The sequence below is a fragment of the Apostichopus japonicus genome, chromosome 11 (assembly GCF_037975245.1).
Source record: "Apostichopus japonicus isolate 1M-3 chromosome 11, ASM3797524v1, whole genome shotgun sequence".
Lineage (NCBI taxonomy): Eukaryota > Metazoa > Echinodermata > Holothuroidea > Aspidochirotida > Stichopodidae > Apostichopus > Apostichopus japonicus.
The window spans coordinates 16473276-16493510 of NC_092571.1; the positions used below are offsets into that span (position 1 = coordinate 16473276).

The 20235-nt window shown below is 36.3% G+C and overlaps 1 protein-coding gene across 1 annotated transcript in view; it reads left to right on the forward strand.

The window, feature by feature from the left end:
- Nucleotides 1-20235, forward strand: part of LOC139975927 (histone-lysine N-methyltransferase MECOM-like) — a 103594-nt gene that overhangs the window by 36420 nt on the left and 46939 nt on the right. Inside the window, exon 2 of the mRNA XM_071984219.1 lies at nt 5508-5797. Within this exon, the coding sequence (XP_071840320.1) occupies nt 5508-5797 (290 nt within the window). The remainder of the gene's footprint in view (nt 1-5507; nt 5798-20235) is intronic.

Below are 20235 nucleotides of genomic sequence, written 5' to 3' on the forward strand. Positions count from 1 at the left end.
CTAACCTTATAAACTGATTCTTTGACCCTCATGTAGCAAAAAGGGTTGTGTATATATATATATATATATAATAACATAAAGTCTGTTCAAAGTATCTCTTTCGAGATCCGGCTTTAGGAACCACAAATGATTTCGAGTTGGTTAGCATCATGTTTGATCTCTAGAGTAAGGCAAAATATGTCACCAAAAACAGAACTAGTATTGTTCGATACAGGTGACAAACGCCTACAGTGGAATTACGACCTTCCTCACCGGTTTCGAACCTCTGGACATACAATCTGCGTCCATAGCCTAGTGGTTAGGGTGTCCGCATACAGAGCGGAAGGCCCGGGTTCGAATCCCGGTGGAGGCTGGAAATTTTTTCACTGTTCTTGATTTTCCAACACATTACGATTTCATTTATATATATATATGTATATATATATATAATAAATGAAAATAATGAATTTTTACAGTGGAATTGTTTAAATATTAGAATGTGAGTCAAATTTTGTACATAGTTGAAGGGTTGAATCCTTGATATAAAAGCTTCAGACCATATTTGGTTTACATTGGTGGTGGGTCCAATGGGCCCAGGTGTTCTCTCCTAAAAATTAGTTTTAGCACTAAAATTGAGCTGCAAACATAACTTTTGGCCAAAACAATGAATTACACAGCAGCATTCGTTTCATTTTACAAATGTTCTCTAATTCGTTAGTAATTAGGGTATCTGCCGATATTTATCTCCTGGCCCCCAGAAGTCCTAGATGCATCATGTTATTTATCTTTTTCCTCAAATAAAAGGAAAAAAAGAATATAAACTTCAGAACGGTGAATTAACAGTGACACTCCCTTTAAAACTGTAAATAAAACTGTGTGAAAAGTGCTAAAAATATGCAAAGTGTTTTAGGGTGCTTCTAATCTGTTAAAATCTTCCAAATGCTTTTTTTTCTTCTTTTTTTCGTAACTATGAGAATGAAGAGGGTAGGATATTAAGGAACCTTTAAAACTGTGTGGTGTGGTGTGATGTTACATAGTGACCAGAAGTAAATATAATTTCTTGCTATGTCTTTTCTTCAATAAACATTTCCTTGCATTGCCCAGTGTCTTAAAAAATGTATTTTTATCGACACCAGCTGAGATGAAATGACAGAAAGATCTGTGGATGATGGTTGTCATCAATTTCCTTCTTTCATACCCTTCTCCTCTCTCTCTCCTCTCCTCTCCCTCCCCTCTCCCTCCCCTCTCCCACCCCTCTCCCACCCCTCTCCTTCCTCTCTCCCTATCACTTTATGTAGACCAACCTTCCATTTAAGAGACATTTCACTTATCACGGTGTTCCCTCTTTCTTGCAATTTTCCTGTTTTCTTTCAAACCATGGAACATATCCTGATTGGTTAAAACAAAATTTACCAAGATCAAAGAGAAGGAGAAAAAAGAGAAAGTAAGAAAGAGGTGGAGGCAGAAAAAAGAATCAACAGTTATATCATGTCTAGATTGAGCAAAAAAACAAATTTCTTCTATAAATATTACGAAAAGTAATAAAAAAATGAAAGAAAAAAGTGAAAAGGAATAGATACTTCAAGATTTAAAAATTTGGTTCCCTAGCCTGAGAATGACACCTGTGTAAATGTTGGTGTTTGACCCTCTTAGGTTCCCCTAAGGTCACTATTTGTTTTCTGTTAGTCTTACCGTCCTGGCACGGAGGAGGTCTCCGCTGTGTCAGCGGCAATTGTGGTCAATTTGTAAAGGAAACAACTTGTTTGGAGTTTTTTTCTTCTTCCTCTCCCTTTTTCTCCCCCTCTCCCCGTCAACCTCTCGGCATCATCACGGAGTAGGCGGTCAGTTCTCCGGGCTAATAAAAGAGTCAAAGCTCTAAATAACAATTACCGAGACAAAGGAATACAAAAAGAAAAACGTTGTTTCCAATTTATTAAGAAAGAAAATTCCTGACGGAGTTTAGTTGTCTATAGTTTATAATTAACATGACAAAAGCCTTGCAGTATATATAATAAAAATAGCAAAGTAGGTTGATAAATTTAGATACATTTATCGGTATTATTAATATCTCCCCCCCCCCCACAAAAATGTAAAGAATAAATAAGAATTTAGCCTGAGTCAAGGTCCTTTTTTGATCAGGAAATATTTTGGAAAAAATATTTTTTCCTTCTTCTCAGGAGTTGACAACTTAATTTTTGAAGTCGTGCCTGTTCATGCCGAGGTGTAAATTCATGAACTGGTATTATTATTAAATGTTCCAATTTGAAGAAAAAATGTAGAAATAACCATGACAACAATTGGACAAAATATTGTCTTTCCCTCAAGAAATATTAGACCCAAATATGAATTAAAGTATAAATATTTAAATTGTAATATTAAATGGAGCTATTGGAAAGTCATCAATATGCCTTGAATTAAAGAAAGGAAAATAAAAGGAGGAGGGGGAGGGGGAGGGGATGGGGTTGGTTGAGAGAGGAAAGAAGGGGGGAAAAAAAGTAAGATTTGGGGATTGTGAAATGATCTTGAAATATATTACCGTAACAGTTAAATAAAAAAAAGTTTTGAGCTTAAGTAAGCTATGGGGAACTTTGGGAGGGCTCGGCTTTAAAGCTGTTTTATTTATTTGTTTTCTTCTGTTTGAATTAGGCAGAAACTTTTTGCTTATTCTAAAGATTATTGGTGGTATTGGTACATAGTTTTGACAATCTCTCACTCCAGGCAAGAGATGTAACTACTAATGGATAAAACTATCTGGCTGCTCTATGATGAGTATTTATGCAACCTTTCTATAGCACTACACTGGAAACTTTGTGTCCCAGAAATTTATTGCGATATGTCATATTTGTCATTTGGCAAACCTGTATTAAAGTTTATTCCTTAACTTTAACTAACTTCCTGGGCATGAGTTCCTTCATATTTCCATTAATGGTTGGGTTAGAGATATGATTCTATCAGATGGTGGCAGTTGCAACACAGCCAGCTTTAAGTGGTTAACTTGACCATGAATCTTGTATCTCTCCAACTTTTGCCCCTCCCCACCTCTTCCTAACTGCCCCCACACCCACCACCCCCTTCCCTTTCCACCTCCTCAATTCACACACAGATATAATAAAGAACGTTGTCATTTAATTACTGAATATTTAGGATGGTTGACTAAAACTAGACAATAGCAGGCTCGTTGGTATAACCAATATCTCTACAGAGGGGTATCATCGGAAGGAGGGGGGGAGGGGGATGTCAGGTGGAGAATATTCCAGTACCTTTTCATCACCTTCTCCATCCCTCCCCCCACCCATTTACCTTCCCAACTTTCATTACCCTTTTCCTTTCTTGCCATCTCTGGCATTTCTTATCTCAATAAGAAAATGTTAACAAATTATGTTAAAAAATATCAAAATTATAATGACTGGATATCTCAATTCTCATAACTTTAGAGCAATTCTGTCAGTTTCTGACTTAACACTACATGAGCTGACAATAAGTCGGGATGGCAGACAAAAATTTCTTTTCGATGGAATATTATTCTGTATCTGGGAGCCTGTGAAATCCTTCATCTTTGATTTTTATTTATCTATCTATCTATCTGTCTGTCTATGTGTCTGACTGTATGACTGTCCATCTGTCTGTCAGTGTATTTTCAAAATCAATTATTGATGCTGATAATGTCATACTAACTCCCTTTAAATACAATTTGCTTTCATGGGTTTTGTTGATATTTTGGTTCGGTTTTACCGCAACTATTATTATTCTTGCGAGTACTTTTATGATTTCAATTTTTCCGCTGCTTTTGGATATCTTCCTGTTTTTATTTTTATCTTTCCTTTCTTTTTGTAAGCAGACTTTAATAAGTGAATAGTGAATGACTATTTTTGGACCAAAAAAACATCTTACAACTGCTGTTTTACTCATTTCTTGTCATGCCATATCCATAACCAGGAAAGAATTTCTAAAGCAAAAAGATGTCATATGCCATATTGCTTATTAATAAATTTGAAATGAACAATTTTTTTTCAGTTAGCAATAAACACAAAAAGGTATTTCAAAGTTTTTAGTAAAAATGCTAGTGACCAAAAAAAGAAAAAAATATAAAAATAAATTTTTTAACTAAACAAACAATGAATTACTTTTACATTATGAATGAATCACCCACTGTTATAAATTTGAATATATTTTTATATTTAAGTAGGTAGTGACAGACCAAATAAAATAATAAATAACAATTAAGCGATAAACAAACGCTAAGTTCAGTCTTGTTAAAATTAAGAATGAAATGCCATTTTAATATCAGAATATGGTTCTTGCCAAAAAAATTTTTTTTAAATTAACAAAGACATTGATGATCCCCTCAACTCCCCGCCCCCACCCTCCCACCACCCCATAAAAAAGTGAAAGTCAAAGGAGGGATTACCATTCAATATCCTACTTTAAGATGACAGCATAAATAAACTTTTTGCTGATTAAAATCAACTCTCCACACAACCACCCACCCCTTCCCCCCTTATACCCCCCACACACATACGGAAAGTGGATAAAATGTGAAATTTTGCTTGAAAAAGATAAGAAAACAAGGAAAGATGAATGGGAGGAAGAACTCGATTTGATTTTCCATTAATTAAAATCGTCCCTCTGAGAACAAACAAGAGACTATTCCATAAATTCAAGTTGATTGCCGAAGTGACACCTGTATGGTGTCTCGGTTGTTGGCACGGTTACAGCGGGCCAGATGTGAGCTGCCCGATTTTAAACTTGACCTCTCACCATGTATACCCTGCAAACGTCACCATGATGTTCATGTTGAACATGACAATGGGAGTAACTAAGCATAATTTTATGGTTGTCCCGAGGGTCTGAAGACGTGAGCGCACCCACCGTGTGAGTGTATTCATGAGCTGATGTACATGCAGAGGGGCGACCTATGACCTCTCCTAGGTATCACGTTGTGATGTAGGTGAACAACCGACCCCTTAGCCCAGGATGGGACCTTAAAATTGGGAAATTGCTTTTGTCAATTGCTACAAATTTGGCAACAATATTTTTAGTCCGTGGAAGTTATTTTTGAGGAGGGAGCCCCAAGGTTAAAGGGAAAATACCTGAGAATAAAAAAATGTCCTTTTTTAAAGTTTTCCAGCCAGCTACAAAATGATATTAATCATTATGCTGAAGGGGTGAATGCCCAGATTCATAGAATAGTGGGAAGGGAAGGGGGGGGGTGCAGAAAGGGGGTGTCAGAGGCCATTCTTTAAGATGTGGGATGCAATTCCCGGAGATCAGGAATTTGGATCATAAAAAAGAAGAAGAAGTAAAATAAATAGTAATATCAATTAAAGGATCAAGACTAACATTAAAAACAGAAGTTGTTTTTTTCTTCAAAAAAATGTTCCAAATGCTCTTCAATGAAATTTTTGTTCTGCTTTCCTTCTTTATTGGTTTCTTTTTTATTTTATTCATTGTTTCCTTCTCTATTGTTTCATGTTTCTTCATTGCTTTTTTAATTGATTTTTTAAAACTTTTATCCCTATTGTTTTTAGGTGACGAAGATTCCGCGAACGAAGAAAACATTGTCTCCAATGGGGAGATAGACGAGGATAAGCAAGAGACCACCCGGTATTCAGGAGGACTTGGCCCTCTTGCCCCACCGGAGGACATAGACTTACCCCCAGAGTTTGAGCTCAGGGAGAGCCAGAGACATCAAGGTCATCTCGGAGTCTTTTCTCTGGTGAACATACCAGAGGGGACCGCGTTCACGACGAGAGGGACGTCACCCGCCGTGGAGGATTTGAACCGTTACCAATACAGCCAGATATCGGATCACTTTAGCGTGAGTAAAACAGCTCATTTTTTTTTCTTTTTTTTTTAATTTCCGTACTTGTAACTAACACAGAGATTTTTGGAAAATAAGATTACAGAATTGAATGAATAAACCAGGTTGCTTCTTCAGCTCTCTGAGCAATTGATGTCAAAATTCATATTAAATAGAAATATGGGAAGAATAGTCAAAGTCTTATCAATAAACAAAAAAAAATATGCGAAGAATGTTGGAATACTTGTACGGCCTGAATATCACTCTTGTTTACTTTAATATTAGAGGGCGCTGTTTGTATTGAGGCTACTTACATTAGCAGTAATATTTGCTGTGACCATGCATTTCACATAGGCAGATAGAAGTTACCTTTTATCCTCTGTTATCTGTTATTGAAAAATTAACTAAAATTAAGTACAAAAATGAAATTGGGTGGATATACCATCGTTGGGCCTTGTGATAGTACACTGTAATGTGTGCATATTTGAACAATTACTACACAATAATATGAGGAAATAGTTTTTAAACTTTGCTTTAAACTTTACTGTGAAAGATAGTGCTATAAAAAATAAGTTTTTCATGAATTAACAGAGCATTCTGGCAAATGTTTTGGGTACTTAAATGGTCACATGAAATTTAAAAAAAAGAAGTCCCTTCTCATGTGGATTGTGATTTTTTCGTTCTTTACTTCTCTTTACAACAATTCTAAAGTCATAGAATATTTCCTAAGAGACTTTGTAACAAATGTGTATGCCTCTTAGACTTTTGCTTGAAGTTTAAAGGGACACTTTGAATGTCTCTTTTCAAGGAGCTTACTGTAAGGTTTTACTTGATGAATGTCTTTGTTGTATATCTCTGACTGTCAGTCAAGACCTTCTTATGGAAGGCTGAAACTGATCGAAAGGAGCTTTATATAATAATATGCTAAATAGCATCTAGACATTCGCAGTGATGTCTCTTATCATTATTCTTGAAACTAAATTAAAGCCTGCATACTGCTTTAAAGAGTATAGCACATAATCTTATTTGATACTGTCAATGAGGGGGGGGGGGGGTGTTAGTGTTTGTGTGATACTTGGAACTGTTTAAAACCAAAATGTTACTATAAAAGAAGTGGGAGAAGGGAATATTTCTTGTTTTTGTTATTAGTGTGATTCTTTAAACTTGAATCCCAGAATGCTGCTTTAAAGGTGTTTAGAATATAGTTTTCTTTTCATATACTGTCCATGTTGTGTGCGTTTCTTAGTGTAATGCTTAAACGTAATGAAACCCAACATGTCACTTTAAAGGAGTGTAGCATATAGTGTTCTTTGATACTATCAATGGTGTGTATACATGTTAGTGTGTTGCTTAATACTAAGCTTAATGAAACCCAACATGTTACTTTAAAGGAGTGTAGCATAAAGTCTTCTTTGATACTGTCAATGGTGTGCATACCTCGTAGTGTGTTGCTTATTAAGCTGAATAAAACCCTACATATTACTTTAAAGGAGTGTAGCATATATTTTTGTTTGATGCTGTCAATGGTGTGTATACCTCTTAGTATGATGCTTAGTAAACTTATGAAACCCTACATGTTGCTTTAAAGGAGTGTACAGTATGTTCTTGTGCATAATACGGCCAATGTTATGTAAGCCTTCTTAGTACAATTCTTTGTAGCTGAATTAAACCCTGAAAGGTCCTTTAAAGGATCTTTTCAAAAATTGTTTTTGCGACACATAGTCAATGGTGCGTGCACATATATATATCCCATATTTTTCATAACTTTAATTTGGACAAATCTCTGAATTTTCTTATAAAATTAGGATGAAATATTCCCAAGTCTAGACTCTGTAATATCATCTAACCTTTCCTTCAACCCATCAACACCAGTTTTTCAAATTCTGATATATCAATTTTTTTTCACATTTTTTGGGGAGCGATTTGATAAATAAAAGGTAATAAAAAAAAAATTGTATAGATGGTACTGCAATATCTTCATCCATTGAGATACCTCTCCTTGAGGCTGACATGCACTAAAGACGTCCTGATAAACTTTAACCAAGATGTCAGCTACTTCAGCCCATCTCGTTTGCTGATGCCAAAAGGAGAGGCAGGTTTGGATACTGGATGACTGATACTAGTGTCATTTGAATGTGATAAAATAATCAAAGAATCTTCACCCCAAATTAGCCCTTGCCATGTTTACAGACAAGGCCCTACTCCACGCATCGACTGAACGTGACTGCTTCCAAGCGAGATACACAAAACACAAAAACGATAAGAATTCAAAGAAACAAAAGAAACAAAACAAAGATGAAGAAAACATAAAGCATAGAAATAAAATTTGTTCCTTATGTGTTACAGCGCTGTAACACATAAGGAACAAATTTAAAGTTTTTCTTCTCATTGGTATAAGGAAGAGGGAGCTTTGTGGAGGGAGTGAAGGGGTGTGGCAGTGGGTGGGGGGGGGTTAGAATTAGGGTACAGACAAATCGTGCTGTTTAAAGCTGTTTTACTCTGTGTTGGACATGTTATTCTGTGTCATTCTAATCAAACCATGTGATATGAATTCACTGATAACCGGATACCGCTGTATAACCAAGAGTGCTTTTGTAGTTAACAACTATCTGGCAGAGCGGTTAATCAATGAAGTTATTAACCGGGTAAGCTAACAAAGACCCCATTTTATGTGATGCTTTATCTTTAGGTTAGCAAACCTTTGAAACTTTTACTGTGTATTTCCAGGAATCCTGGTACCTAAGTCATTCAGGAGAAATTTGAATTAGGCTCCCCCCTTCCCCTTCCCCTTCACCCCCCTTTAAAATTCTGTTCATGTATAGCAAGGTGTTATATTTGGATCAATTGTGATTTTATTTCTTTTGTAAAATTCTAATTATTTTGGTTCAAACGGTCAACCAAATTCAGGCAAAGAGCCAACCCTCTCCAATCTTTAAAGACTGAATTAATAGTGCTTACAATTTTTAAACCTCAAAACTTCTAAATACTAGAACTAAGTTGTCAGATTACTTTCAAGCACTAAAATGAGGTTAACTATTTTTATTTATTTTATTTTTTTAATATCAGTACTGTATGTTAAACTTTTTGTACATTATAAACCATTTAGACAGTCTGTTTGACCAGCTTTTAGATCAAATTATCTGCTGATAAATGTGCAAAAGTTAATCTTTTTGATAATGGTACACCATCACGACAGGCGCGTAGCGAGGAATTTGACAAGGGATGGCGAACCTGTAGGCTAGTGATCAGAGCCATAGATTCGACATTGCAAACTACCAAAGCGTAGCGCCATCATGGGTTGGCGCGAAGCATCCAAGAAAGTTTTGGCCAAATGCCTCCCAGATCGCTGGAAATGGCACTTCCCAGGCCTTGTAAGTTGCATCTTAGCATTTTCTCTTTTTTTTTTCCCCTCTTTACTAGCGATATCATAAAAATATTAAAACAATTTTTTTTAAATATGCTCAAGGGGGGGCAGCTGCCCCCTTCGCCCCCCCTTGCTACGCGCCTGGTTAATGGTACACATCGCAATCGCTCATCAACCTTTGACCTGATCATGTGTAGTTTCCACTCCCTTCCCGAGGGACTCCTGATACCTCACTTGATGTTACATCATCATGATCATACGGTTTCAGTCTCGATGTAAATTAAGAGGACTTGGGTGGATCAAGAGTGGATCAAGTTGGTTGGTTTTCTAGCCCAGGCTCTTCTTCCAATCTTGGGTGAATTTTCTAAAAATAGTTACATGGAAGAACATCTCTTCACAGATAGTTGACAAGATGGTTTGTCTGGAGGATGCCATGGCGATGATTAATTCTCCAAGAATGTTTCTTGTAACTGATCAAAACTTCAAAAGTTTGGTTTACAGGGAAAGTGAGATAAATTAGGGTACTTCTGAGTTTTATCTCTTTTGATTTTTTACCAGAGGAAATATTTTTTTTTTTAAGTATTAACCTTTTTCACTTTCATAGCAAAAGTGGCTGTGTGCATGATAAGATAATGTAAGTGGGATAATGATACTGTGAAACTGTTATGTCAAAGGTCATGATTCATATTAAAGTAAAGTAAGAAAAAATGTCAGCCATATGGAAATAATCCACCCTCCCCATCAATGTTAAGTATCAAACATTTTTCTACATTTTGGGTAACAAAGAATTTCCTTATATATAGGAAGCTTCATGAATTGTCAATTTTGGAGCTGGATGTTTGGGAAAGTTAAATTGACATACGGGGGGGGGGGGGGGGGGGGGTCAGGTGTCAGTAAATTGGAAAATTTATTGTAATTTTCGATTGATAAAAGATATGAGATGGGTATCATGCTATCATTTGATATTTTAGATTTGAAACTGACTTTCTAGAAGACAAAATTTTCCTTGACAGATTAAGTGTTACTCTGCCATTGTCCATTGCCACAATGGTAAACGCTTGGGTTCACTATTATATAATTGTGTTTACTTTTAACACAAATCTATTTTCTGGAGTTTAAAACAAAATATGGAGAGTGTAGTCGAAATTAGAATTTTCTCTCAAACTATAGTGAGATATTAAGTAATTGCTGTTAGCCTTTAGTGTACCAATGTGTAGTGCTGAATTGATGTTGTACATTAATTCTCAATGTTGGATATGGTGGAAGGTAAGGGAAGGGGAGGGGTAGATGAGAGGTAGTTAGGATGAGTGAGAGATGGCAGGGGATGAGGGGGTGGGGGGAGATTAAAGCATTGGAAACAATTTGTTTTGAAAAAAAGTTTGCAGATCTGAATGTAATTTGCCAAAAATGCATAATAGTATTCTTCAGCTTATCGAAGGTATCACTGCTGTGTTCCACAGTTCCACTTCCCAAATATCTCATCCTTACACCACTTCCCAATCCCGTCCCCCCCCCCCCCCACATTCCCTGCACTACGTTCTTGAAATTTTCCATGTACATAAAGCTTGTCAGTATTTTCTTTATTTTTTAATTATGAAGAATAGTAAAAAAAAAACCCAAGGAATAACAAATGGAGAGGAAAAGAAAAAAGACTTGAAAGCATAGAAAATGGAAATAAGTGGACTTGATTATAAAGGGTATTATTTTCATTTTCCAGGGTCAACCCTCTCTCCCAGTGCTTCTCCACCCCTCCTCTCCTCTCCCCTCATGCCATCCCTCCTTTCCCAACTAATACGAAAATAGATCTTTCCCTCCTATTCTTTTTTTGTCCTGGCAATCTTGAAAGGAAGGAATCTCTAATCAAGCACTTTGACAGGAGTTGAAGTAATGTTTGTATCCATGACCTTGACTCAAGTAAATAGAGCGGAATCGTTGCTAAAATAAGTAAAGTTTGCTTTAATTGCTAAGCAAAGCTTGGGTGTGATCCCAATGTGTGTATTGGAACAGAATAAGGGCCTCTCTATCTCCAGGTTTGTTCCGTTGAAATAATTACGACAAGTAAATCAAACTGCCGAGAATCAATTGTGACGTCAAAGAAGAGAGACGCAAATTTGACAAGAAATTTCAGTCCGTTTCGGAGATTAGTATCCCTCGATCTACCCCCCCCCCCTCTTCCTTTCTTCCAGCCATGCTTTCATACTTACATCACATAAGATCTGTTAAGGTTAAGATTTAAATTTGGTCCACTGAGAAATTAATATCATGATATTAATGGAAGTGGTTTTAAAATATTTTTTAAAGATAAAAAAAAGGACTACTAAACATAATCCCTACTCATTTGAATCCACCAAATTAGCACCAAAGATTCCATGAAATAAGGCAAAATTTTCAAACTTGTTTTCATTTAACAAAAAAAAAAGTGTACAAATATTTCATGAAATTTATAGCACTCATGCAAAAAAAGGCTTCTGTCCTCGTCTTGGACTAAACGGTTCATAAAAAACTCGCTAATTAATACTGGCTAACCATTTTGTAACGAATTAACATTTCTCATTTGCATATGTGAATATTAATACATGGTTTGGCCATTGTGATGCAAAGTTGGAATACAACATACCTGTATAACTTTAAGCTAAGGTTATAAAACTAGTTTTTTTTATCATTTTTTTATTTATTTTTTTATTTGTATTTTATATATTAAGACCTAAATACTTTATCCAGAAAAGGAGGGCAATGGATAAATATGGCCAGACCTAAATAATATTACCAAAAAATAGGGTTATTATTGAGTAAGGCCACAGGTGAAGGAATAACAGTGGTCATAAGGGAATAGGATTCTTTAATAGGAGGATGCTTCCATGTCAGATTCTATTTGGTTTGAAATCTGTTTAAGAGGGTCAATGAATAAGTTTAACCCTATCAAAGACCCCCTACATCATGAAAACTTGTTTAATATGCTTTAAGTTGATCGAAGCACAGGCAGGGAAGATGTAGAAGAAAGCCAAACAAAATAAAAATAACAGGCAAGGAAACAGAAGACATTAGATCTGTATACATAAAGCTTGTGTGTATGCAAAAGACAAAAATCTGTATGTCTTAATGATCTGCTATTGGCTCCAATTATAGCACGCTTTAGCTAGGAAAGTTTTGTGATTACGTAATAGACCTGCCACGGTGGTCAATCGACCTGCAGGCTCTACAATTTAGCCTGCATAGCTTCTTAACACTATTAGGCTCTTTGTGTAAACACTGTGTGGAAATATGTTCATGTCTACAGTGTAGTTAATCAAACAGCGTTCACACAAAGACCCTCATACAAGAAGAAATATGTGGCAGGCGTTGCAGACTAATTGGTAAAAAGAGGTCATTTTACGACCAAGGCAGGTCAGTTACGAAATCTCAAGAAACTTTTCAATGATAGCGTGCTATAGTTGGAGTCTATTACAGCAGAACTTTAATGAAAGTATGAAATATAAGGAATGGATTTTGAGGGAGATTCTTCTCTGGTTGATCAAGGTCAAAAATTTCAAAGCGGGATATAAAACTGTATAATTGTAATAAACTGGCTTAATTACTAGGACAATTCTTTGGCTTTAATAGGCCATATAATCATTAGGCGAGCTTTATACTTAAAATATTCTTTCACTTTTTTTATTCAGAAAATTAAGAAATGTCGTTACTTTACATTGAATGAGGTAAACGAAGGGAAAGAAGGGGGGGGGGGGAATTATATATCGATTTTTGACATGCAAGGTTTTTACAATTTATATATTAATATATAGAAAAAACATATCCTCCATAAAAAGTTACAGAATTTTCTGACAAATTTATGTTGATTCTTGTAGGTATGTTTCGTATAAACATGTTAAAATGGGACAAAAACAAAAATCGATCTTGGCAGTCTTTTGACCCTGGGTTAGAAGTGAGATGTCCCTATGGTATAAGATAAGTAACATTTATCCTGTTAGTTTTAAACACATGGTACTTGAAATGGCACTGTATGGATATGATGGACATATGGTAGACGGGGAGAGTGTATGGCTACAAGTTGTCAGGGAGGAAGGGGGCGGGGAGGGGGGTGGAGGAGTTTCAGAGAGGGAAAAGTGCTAACTTTATAAACCAAGGCACAAGTTGTTTGTCTTAAGTTTCTTAACTGAACTACAATTGTATTATAATTAAGTTTATTATGTATGAGAACAAATTTGTCAGACCCAAAGGAACCAAAAAAAATATTAATAGGAGTGTGTAGAAGCAGTATTCCCTACAATCATACTGTGGTCACTTTGATACATTTTGTGTTACCTTTTGAAATTTGTTTTAACACAAACTCTTAAAATTTAAACAGCACCCAAGCATTCAAAATAAAGTGTGGAAAATATTATTTATACCTAATCTTAAAGACGAAAGAACGATAAAACTAATAGTAATGATAAATCCTATGTAGCAGTATATAAACACCTTGGTGAATTGTTGAAAAGGATGGGGTGTCAGGGGTGGGGGGGGCGCAGTATGTCACAGATCCAACCAGTTGCTTAGTAGGCCATAGTACATTTTATCATGGACTAAGAAGTCCGTGCTCTTTCGTAGTTTTTGTAAAAAGTTTTTGAAGAAAAAAAAAAAAAAATCACTCGATGAGTGATCTTAAAGCAATCAAAGATGGGTTTGCTTGGAAATTATGGGCCTCTGTAAATTTGATTTTGCCCCAAAAAAATTAAACATGAATCTGTATTCATTTCTCAAAAAAAAAGAAGAATGGAAAAACATAAGGGAAGATAAAAGAGACACACAGAAAAAAAAATGGAAATAAAATCTTTGACACCTGTCAGATCAATTCTATGGACCCAAATAGGTCAACTGATTGACTGACAGGCCTTGGGACAAACGGACTGACTGATCAAATTGGTTGCACAGATCTAGACAAACAGATGACATAGGGGCCCTTGTTCCCATCCCTTTCAGAAATCTAATGGAAGAGACGAAATATTGCCAATATCACCGAGCATCACATGCAATGGAACAAGTCCCTGTTTTCTGTGTAAATTGACAATCTAAGTTTCTGAAGTGTCATCCACTTACCCCACCTTCACCCCCCCCCCCTTATCTCTCTCAATAATTCTAACTGAATATCACCTTCTTTGCGGTTCCCAACGAAACAGAACAGAAAAAGAAAAATCTATTTGCGAGACAATTTTGAATAGAACGATCCTGAATATGAAAAGAGTCTAACAATGGTGGAAAGGAAGTGCACCCAATTCGTCAACAAATTCCTGCCTTTGATCGAGGTATTGTTGAATCCTATCCTCTTTTGAACGTGATCTCTCATAAAACAATTTTGTTATTCTGAGGAATGCATTTAAGAACTGACAGGGTTCTTTTGTCCAGCAGCTGATCGGTAGCAAACACCACTTTGTGGTATCAGAGATTACAAAAGAAGGGATGGTCTTTTTTTACCACCCGTTTGCAGTCTTTCAACCTTTCTTCTGCTATTTTTTTAACAGTGATTACTCGGTTAAGTATGGGAGACATATTGTGATTGTGAACTTGTTGTGTAGGGAGGGGGTTGTTGTATATCGATTGGAATACTTATACTGAAGTAAAAAAATTAAGTCCATATTTGGGGGGCAGGGGAATAGGAATAGGTTATATTGATACTTTTGAAGTCATTTATCTAGCAAGAGATTAACCATGCTATGGTGTGGAGAGAAGTATGAAGTCTAGTGGTGAATGGAAGGGCCGTAGCCAGTCAAAGGGTGGGTGGTGGGCGAAGGGTGCTTGGGGATTATAGGTCACATGCTCCATGGTGACGGTGCATGAGTTTTGGCTTATGTCATACACACCTTGCATACCGGCAACAATGGAACTTTCACTACACAGATGTAGTTAAAATGATGGATATTTTATTTTATTTATTTGTTTTCCCACAAAAGTACAAAGTGGAGGGAAGTCTTCCATAAAGCTGAAAAGCTTAAGAGTGTGGAAGAAAAGAAAAAATATATATACACATATACATAGAAATATAAATACAAATTAAATGTTCATTACATATGTAGTAATTACATACAGATATAATTTGGTAGAAGTCAGTAACTAGCTATTATTTCCTTACATAACCACTTCTTAAAGGATGCGACTGACTTTTTACTCTTTGATAACACTCTTTGATAACACTCTTTGATAAATGTTAAAGCTCTTTTGCATCTAAGCCTACTTACCCCCTCCCCCCCCAAAAAAAAATTCTCCTTTTGCTGATCCCCTGCCCAGTGAGTGGGTCGAGAGGAGGAAGATTTGTTGCAACTATTTTGAAAGGATGTGGAAACGTATTTAAGAAATACATATATAAATGATAATAAATATGGTTACTGTTGCATTTTGGTGTTGCTTTGCCATATATGTGACCCAGCCATGTACTACTCTACACACATAATTGGATAGTTTTCCCTTCGAGATCACTCTAACTAAGAGATTCATATGGTTATATACTGCCACTCTGCTGTGCCTAAATTTGTTACTACTAACCCTCTAGTATCAATACAGAAAATTTTGGTGTCCCACAAATTTAATGTGCAGACAATTATATTTCATCGTCAACTCTTTGAACCGCTTTCCTAATTTTTCTCATTCGACCTGCTGCGACTTGGGTATAATTCATAAGTATTAAGACAACTCAATAATGCAAAGAAAAGACACATATAAAAAATATACTCCAAAATCACAACACCATATATACACAATTCTGTCCGTATGTACATCACACGCACAACAATGGTAATCTGCTTAACTATATTTATGTCGATGACAGTTTCGGTCCTATCTGGGGCGTGTGCACTTGAATCTGAAAGAAGAAAAAAGGCAAGAAAAAAAAAAACGCTTACATTGTCAGATTGTCAAGGATACCCCGCTACTTGAGCTCTCTCCTTTACAAAAGAGGGCAAAAAGGAAAACATTTTAAAGCTCCTTTGATATCTTGGCTGAGGGTGTTTTCTTTAATAGTAGTCCTGGCTCTTCTGTTTATCCCGCTATATAGTACCTCTATATGCATCATCGTCATCATCACCTGCTTGCGGGGTTGAGCACCAGAGCAGCCAGGGAAGAAAGACAAAGATGGGGGAGAAAAAAAGAAAAGATGGTTATTTTACCTTGTTTAATGTACTGCAAAATATGCCATTGAGGGGTGAGAAGAGGGTCTTTCTTTGTGAACCGATCAGGAAGATTTGGTCAAAAGCCTTTGTGTGGTAGGCCAATGCCCTCAGGCTACTGTGTACACTGCTCCAGGGACAATGGGGAGCTTAGGCCAGGTACGACCTTAACTGAGGACAAGCCGAAGCGATAGGCATTGAAAAGAAGATAATAGGGTCCATCACACGTGAAAAAGATAATGAATTCACACATCCTGTTAGGGATTTCTATGGGATGCCGAAAGGGAAATCAATGGTTGTAAATTGAATTTTATAGATTTTCTTGAAAATGCTTTGGTTTACTTGATAAAGTAAGTATTGGGAAGTTTTCAATAGAGAAAGGACTTTAGTGGGTTGTTTGGAAAGGAAAAAAAAAGGGGGGGGGAGGAAAAAAGGTTTGTCTAATTCTGTGGTAGAGATTAATATTCTCTAAGAGGCTATTATGGGTGTGTATAGACCTTGGTCAGTGTCAAATGGGTAAATATGTTTTTTTTTTCTTTTTCATTTAAACTCTTTATTCAGTATCTTGACATGGCTGAGATTAATGTTGTGCAAGATTTAAGTGGCAAGGCCTGATGTACAGAACGTCATGGTTTTCCACTTAATCACCCCAATTTAAGGACAAAAGACAGTTAGCTCTTTCAGAGAATGGCCGTCATCACGTCTGAATGGGAAAGTTAATTTCGGAGGTTATAATGGGAAACTATACAAAGGTGTAAAATGTCAGACAAATGAGTAAATAACTTCAACGATTATCAAGAAATTTACTTTGCAAATGACACCTTTTTTTTTTTCCTTTTTTTTTTTTCGTCGTTGAAAGAAACACAATTTAACAAGAGTATGGAGTTAATGGGTTAATTTGAATTTTCCGTTTCATTATTAATCCGACCCAGACCTCGAAAACTGAGATTTATTACTGTTTCGAAGACGGTCGCAGTCAATATTCGATACAATTTAGCCGAGCATACTGTTCGCAAGAAACAACAAGAAATCTTAACCAGGAAATAATATGGTATAGATGCATACTTAATTCATCACTAATTATTAATTAATGATGGCTAATGATGCATACTTAATTAATCACAAAAGAAAATCTTGGTATGGTATGCAGACGTATGAAGGATGTTCAAGTGGTTCTCTCAAGTATGTTTTAGTCAAAAGAACCAGGATGGTTTATTTTTTACAGATTGTTTAAACTACAAATATTTTGTTTCTTTTTGACAAGTTTATTTATTTATACAGCTCAACTAAGCCTGTACGAATGGCATGGTATCATTTCATGGTACATTAATGTGCGAAATAATTTTAGCGAATTTGTCGCGAGTTTCGTTAAATGATACTTTAACGAATATTAATTAACGACGGCTACTGAGGAAACAATTTGGAGATTGTGTCTCTTCTACCAAGAATAAATAAATCTCAACTGCCGCCCTTAAGTGGAGTTTGAAAAATGTTAAAGATGTCTTTGAGCAGAATTTAAGTCTTTATATGTCATAGTCCCAAACAAAGGAAGAAAACAAGAAACATTTTGGTATAGAAAAAACTATATATATTAAATCTCTGGTATGCTCCTTTAAAGGCTAAATGACTCTTGCCTCAATATTAATGTTAATCCATTGTATAATTAATAAATCCAGCTAATCTGAGTCATCTTTTAAAGGAGTGTAAAGAGCTAGAGTAGAATCGTTTGTGGGATATGTAGGTTGTATGGAGGAGGGTGAGGGTGAGGTAAAGGTGAGGGGGGGAGGCACAATACATCTTTATGTGGATACAAAAATTGCATTTAATTGTTCGAAACAGAAGTGCATGAAATTTGTAAATGAAAGGAGCCTATTAATAAGTGAAGGAATTTTGGAGTGGATTGAAAAGGGGAAATAGATGGGGGAAGGTTTCTGTAAATTAGTGGATAGCTTAGTTCTCATTGAAGAGGGGAGAGGAGGATGAGTGGGGGGAGGGGGAGGGGGAAGGAGGGGTGGGAGATAGAGGAGGAGAACAACTTCGGAAAAAAAGTTTGATTTTCATTATTACGATACCTTGCAGTCCAGTCAGAAGAATTATAGCCTGCGCTCTCTTTTTCCTCCTTCGTTATGGAATCCAAATCTCTCTTTGTCTCTAATTTTTTCAAAGTTTTTCTTTGAAAAACCACCTAACAGTCTTTAATTACTCCGTGGAGTATAAACAACATATATCAACAAAAAAGGCAAAAAAGAAAAAAGGCCTGACATGGGTGGGTATAGTATCATAGCCTGGTTTTTTGTTTCTTCATGGCCGGGTTAAAGACTTTTTTTCTGAGAGTAAATCACTCTTTCCCAGATCGGTATAATCACTTCAATACCAGACCTAATTACACCCGAGCCATCAGCTGTCATGGAACTGGGGGGGGAGGAACAACATGAATACGATCAGTGCCCTCTTGTGCAATGCACTCAGGCCCCGGGTTTTGCTGGTGATGACTTCCAATTTGGAAATAACACCATTTAATTTCTTTAACCCCCGAAATTGGTTAGAAATATCTCTGCCAGTTTCCCTTGGTCACATCACTAAGTGTGGGTGGGAGAAACATGTGAAGCATACAACAGGTGGTAAGCCCAAATTATTTCTAACTCTGGTTCCCCAAAGGATGGGTACTTTAATAACATCAACACCCTTGTGTCTTCATAACATTGTTCATATCAAAGAGAGTCTCTCCTCGTCCTCGTCGAACGACGACGACCCGATCCGATCGATGATCATCGAGAGATCTCGGGAGCAGGATGAGAAGGCATGTTGAATAGTTCAACAATCATTAAGGTGATCCCCTCTCCGCAAAATATCGTTTTTCTTCAACCTAGACCCATTTGCCAATTGATAGACCAAAACATATGTTTCGACTGCCTATCATATATCAAAGCTAAGCCTATTACAGAAAGCATTAACCTTAAGGTAAGAAAATATAGGGGAGAGAAGAGAAGTGGATAAGATTTAACACTTTTATGACCTCTGCAAAAACAAGCAAAACTCTTTGGAATTTAAGTGGCTGAGAAAAGGGTCACAAAGTATGATGAATCGGAAATCAAAAGATCATCCCATATGGGCTTTGAGGGGAGGAGGACCATAATTACAGGTTAGAACCTCTTTCTCTTTTCTTTTATCAGAGGAACAAAAGACATCAATGAGACTTGTGTTGTTTTATCCCCCTCGTTTCTTTTCTTTTCTCTCTTTCATTCTTTTTTTTTAACTATTTCTCTCTACTGCTTGAGATGATTTCAGTATTGGTAGGTGGTCTTTTTTTCAAAAACTTTCACATTTTCTTATTTTTGTCGTTTTTTTTTTTTTCCCTTGCAATTTTTTTTTTCTCTTTTTTTTTTTTTTGTAACAGTCTGGGGAGACTTAACTGTCGGTTAATGACCTATTCTTTGTTTTGTTTCTCCTGTCGTAAATTTTGATAGAACAAATAGAAGTGAATATGGTACTTCGGTGTCATTTGTTTGCTATTAAAAGACATGAACATATGTTAGGGCTGCTGGGATGGGTCCCGTGAATGATAACACAGCGGGACATCCTGTGATCTCGTGGCAGAAAAGAAACAGATAAATCCGAGTGGGTGTAAGGAGATACAAGAAGGAGGGGAATGACTCCACTTGGAAGGGTAACGTTTCATTACCATCCTCTTTTTTTTCCTTTTGATGGCTCCAATCCCAGATGTGCCAACTCTAAAAGTAGAATGATCTCATCTTTCAATCTCAGAGGCGAGTATCTGGTCGTATACCTCAAACTGGAAAAGAAAGCAGTCATCTTTTTAGTACGTGTTTATAGAGACAAACTCGATATGTTGCGATGGACATTTCTTCATAATTAAGCAGTTTCTATTGTTCTTAGTTGAATAGATGTCATGAAAACACTTAACAGAGAGTCTTTAAGGGGAATATATATATATA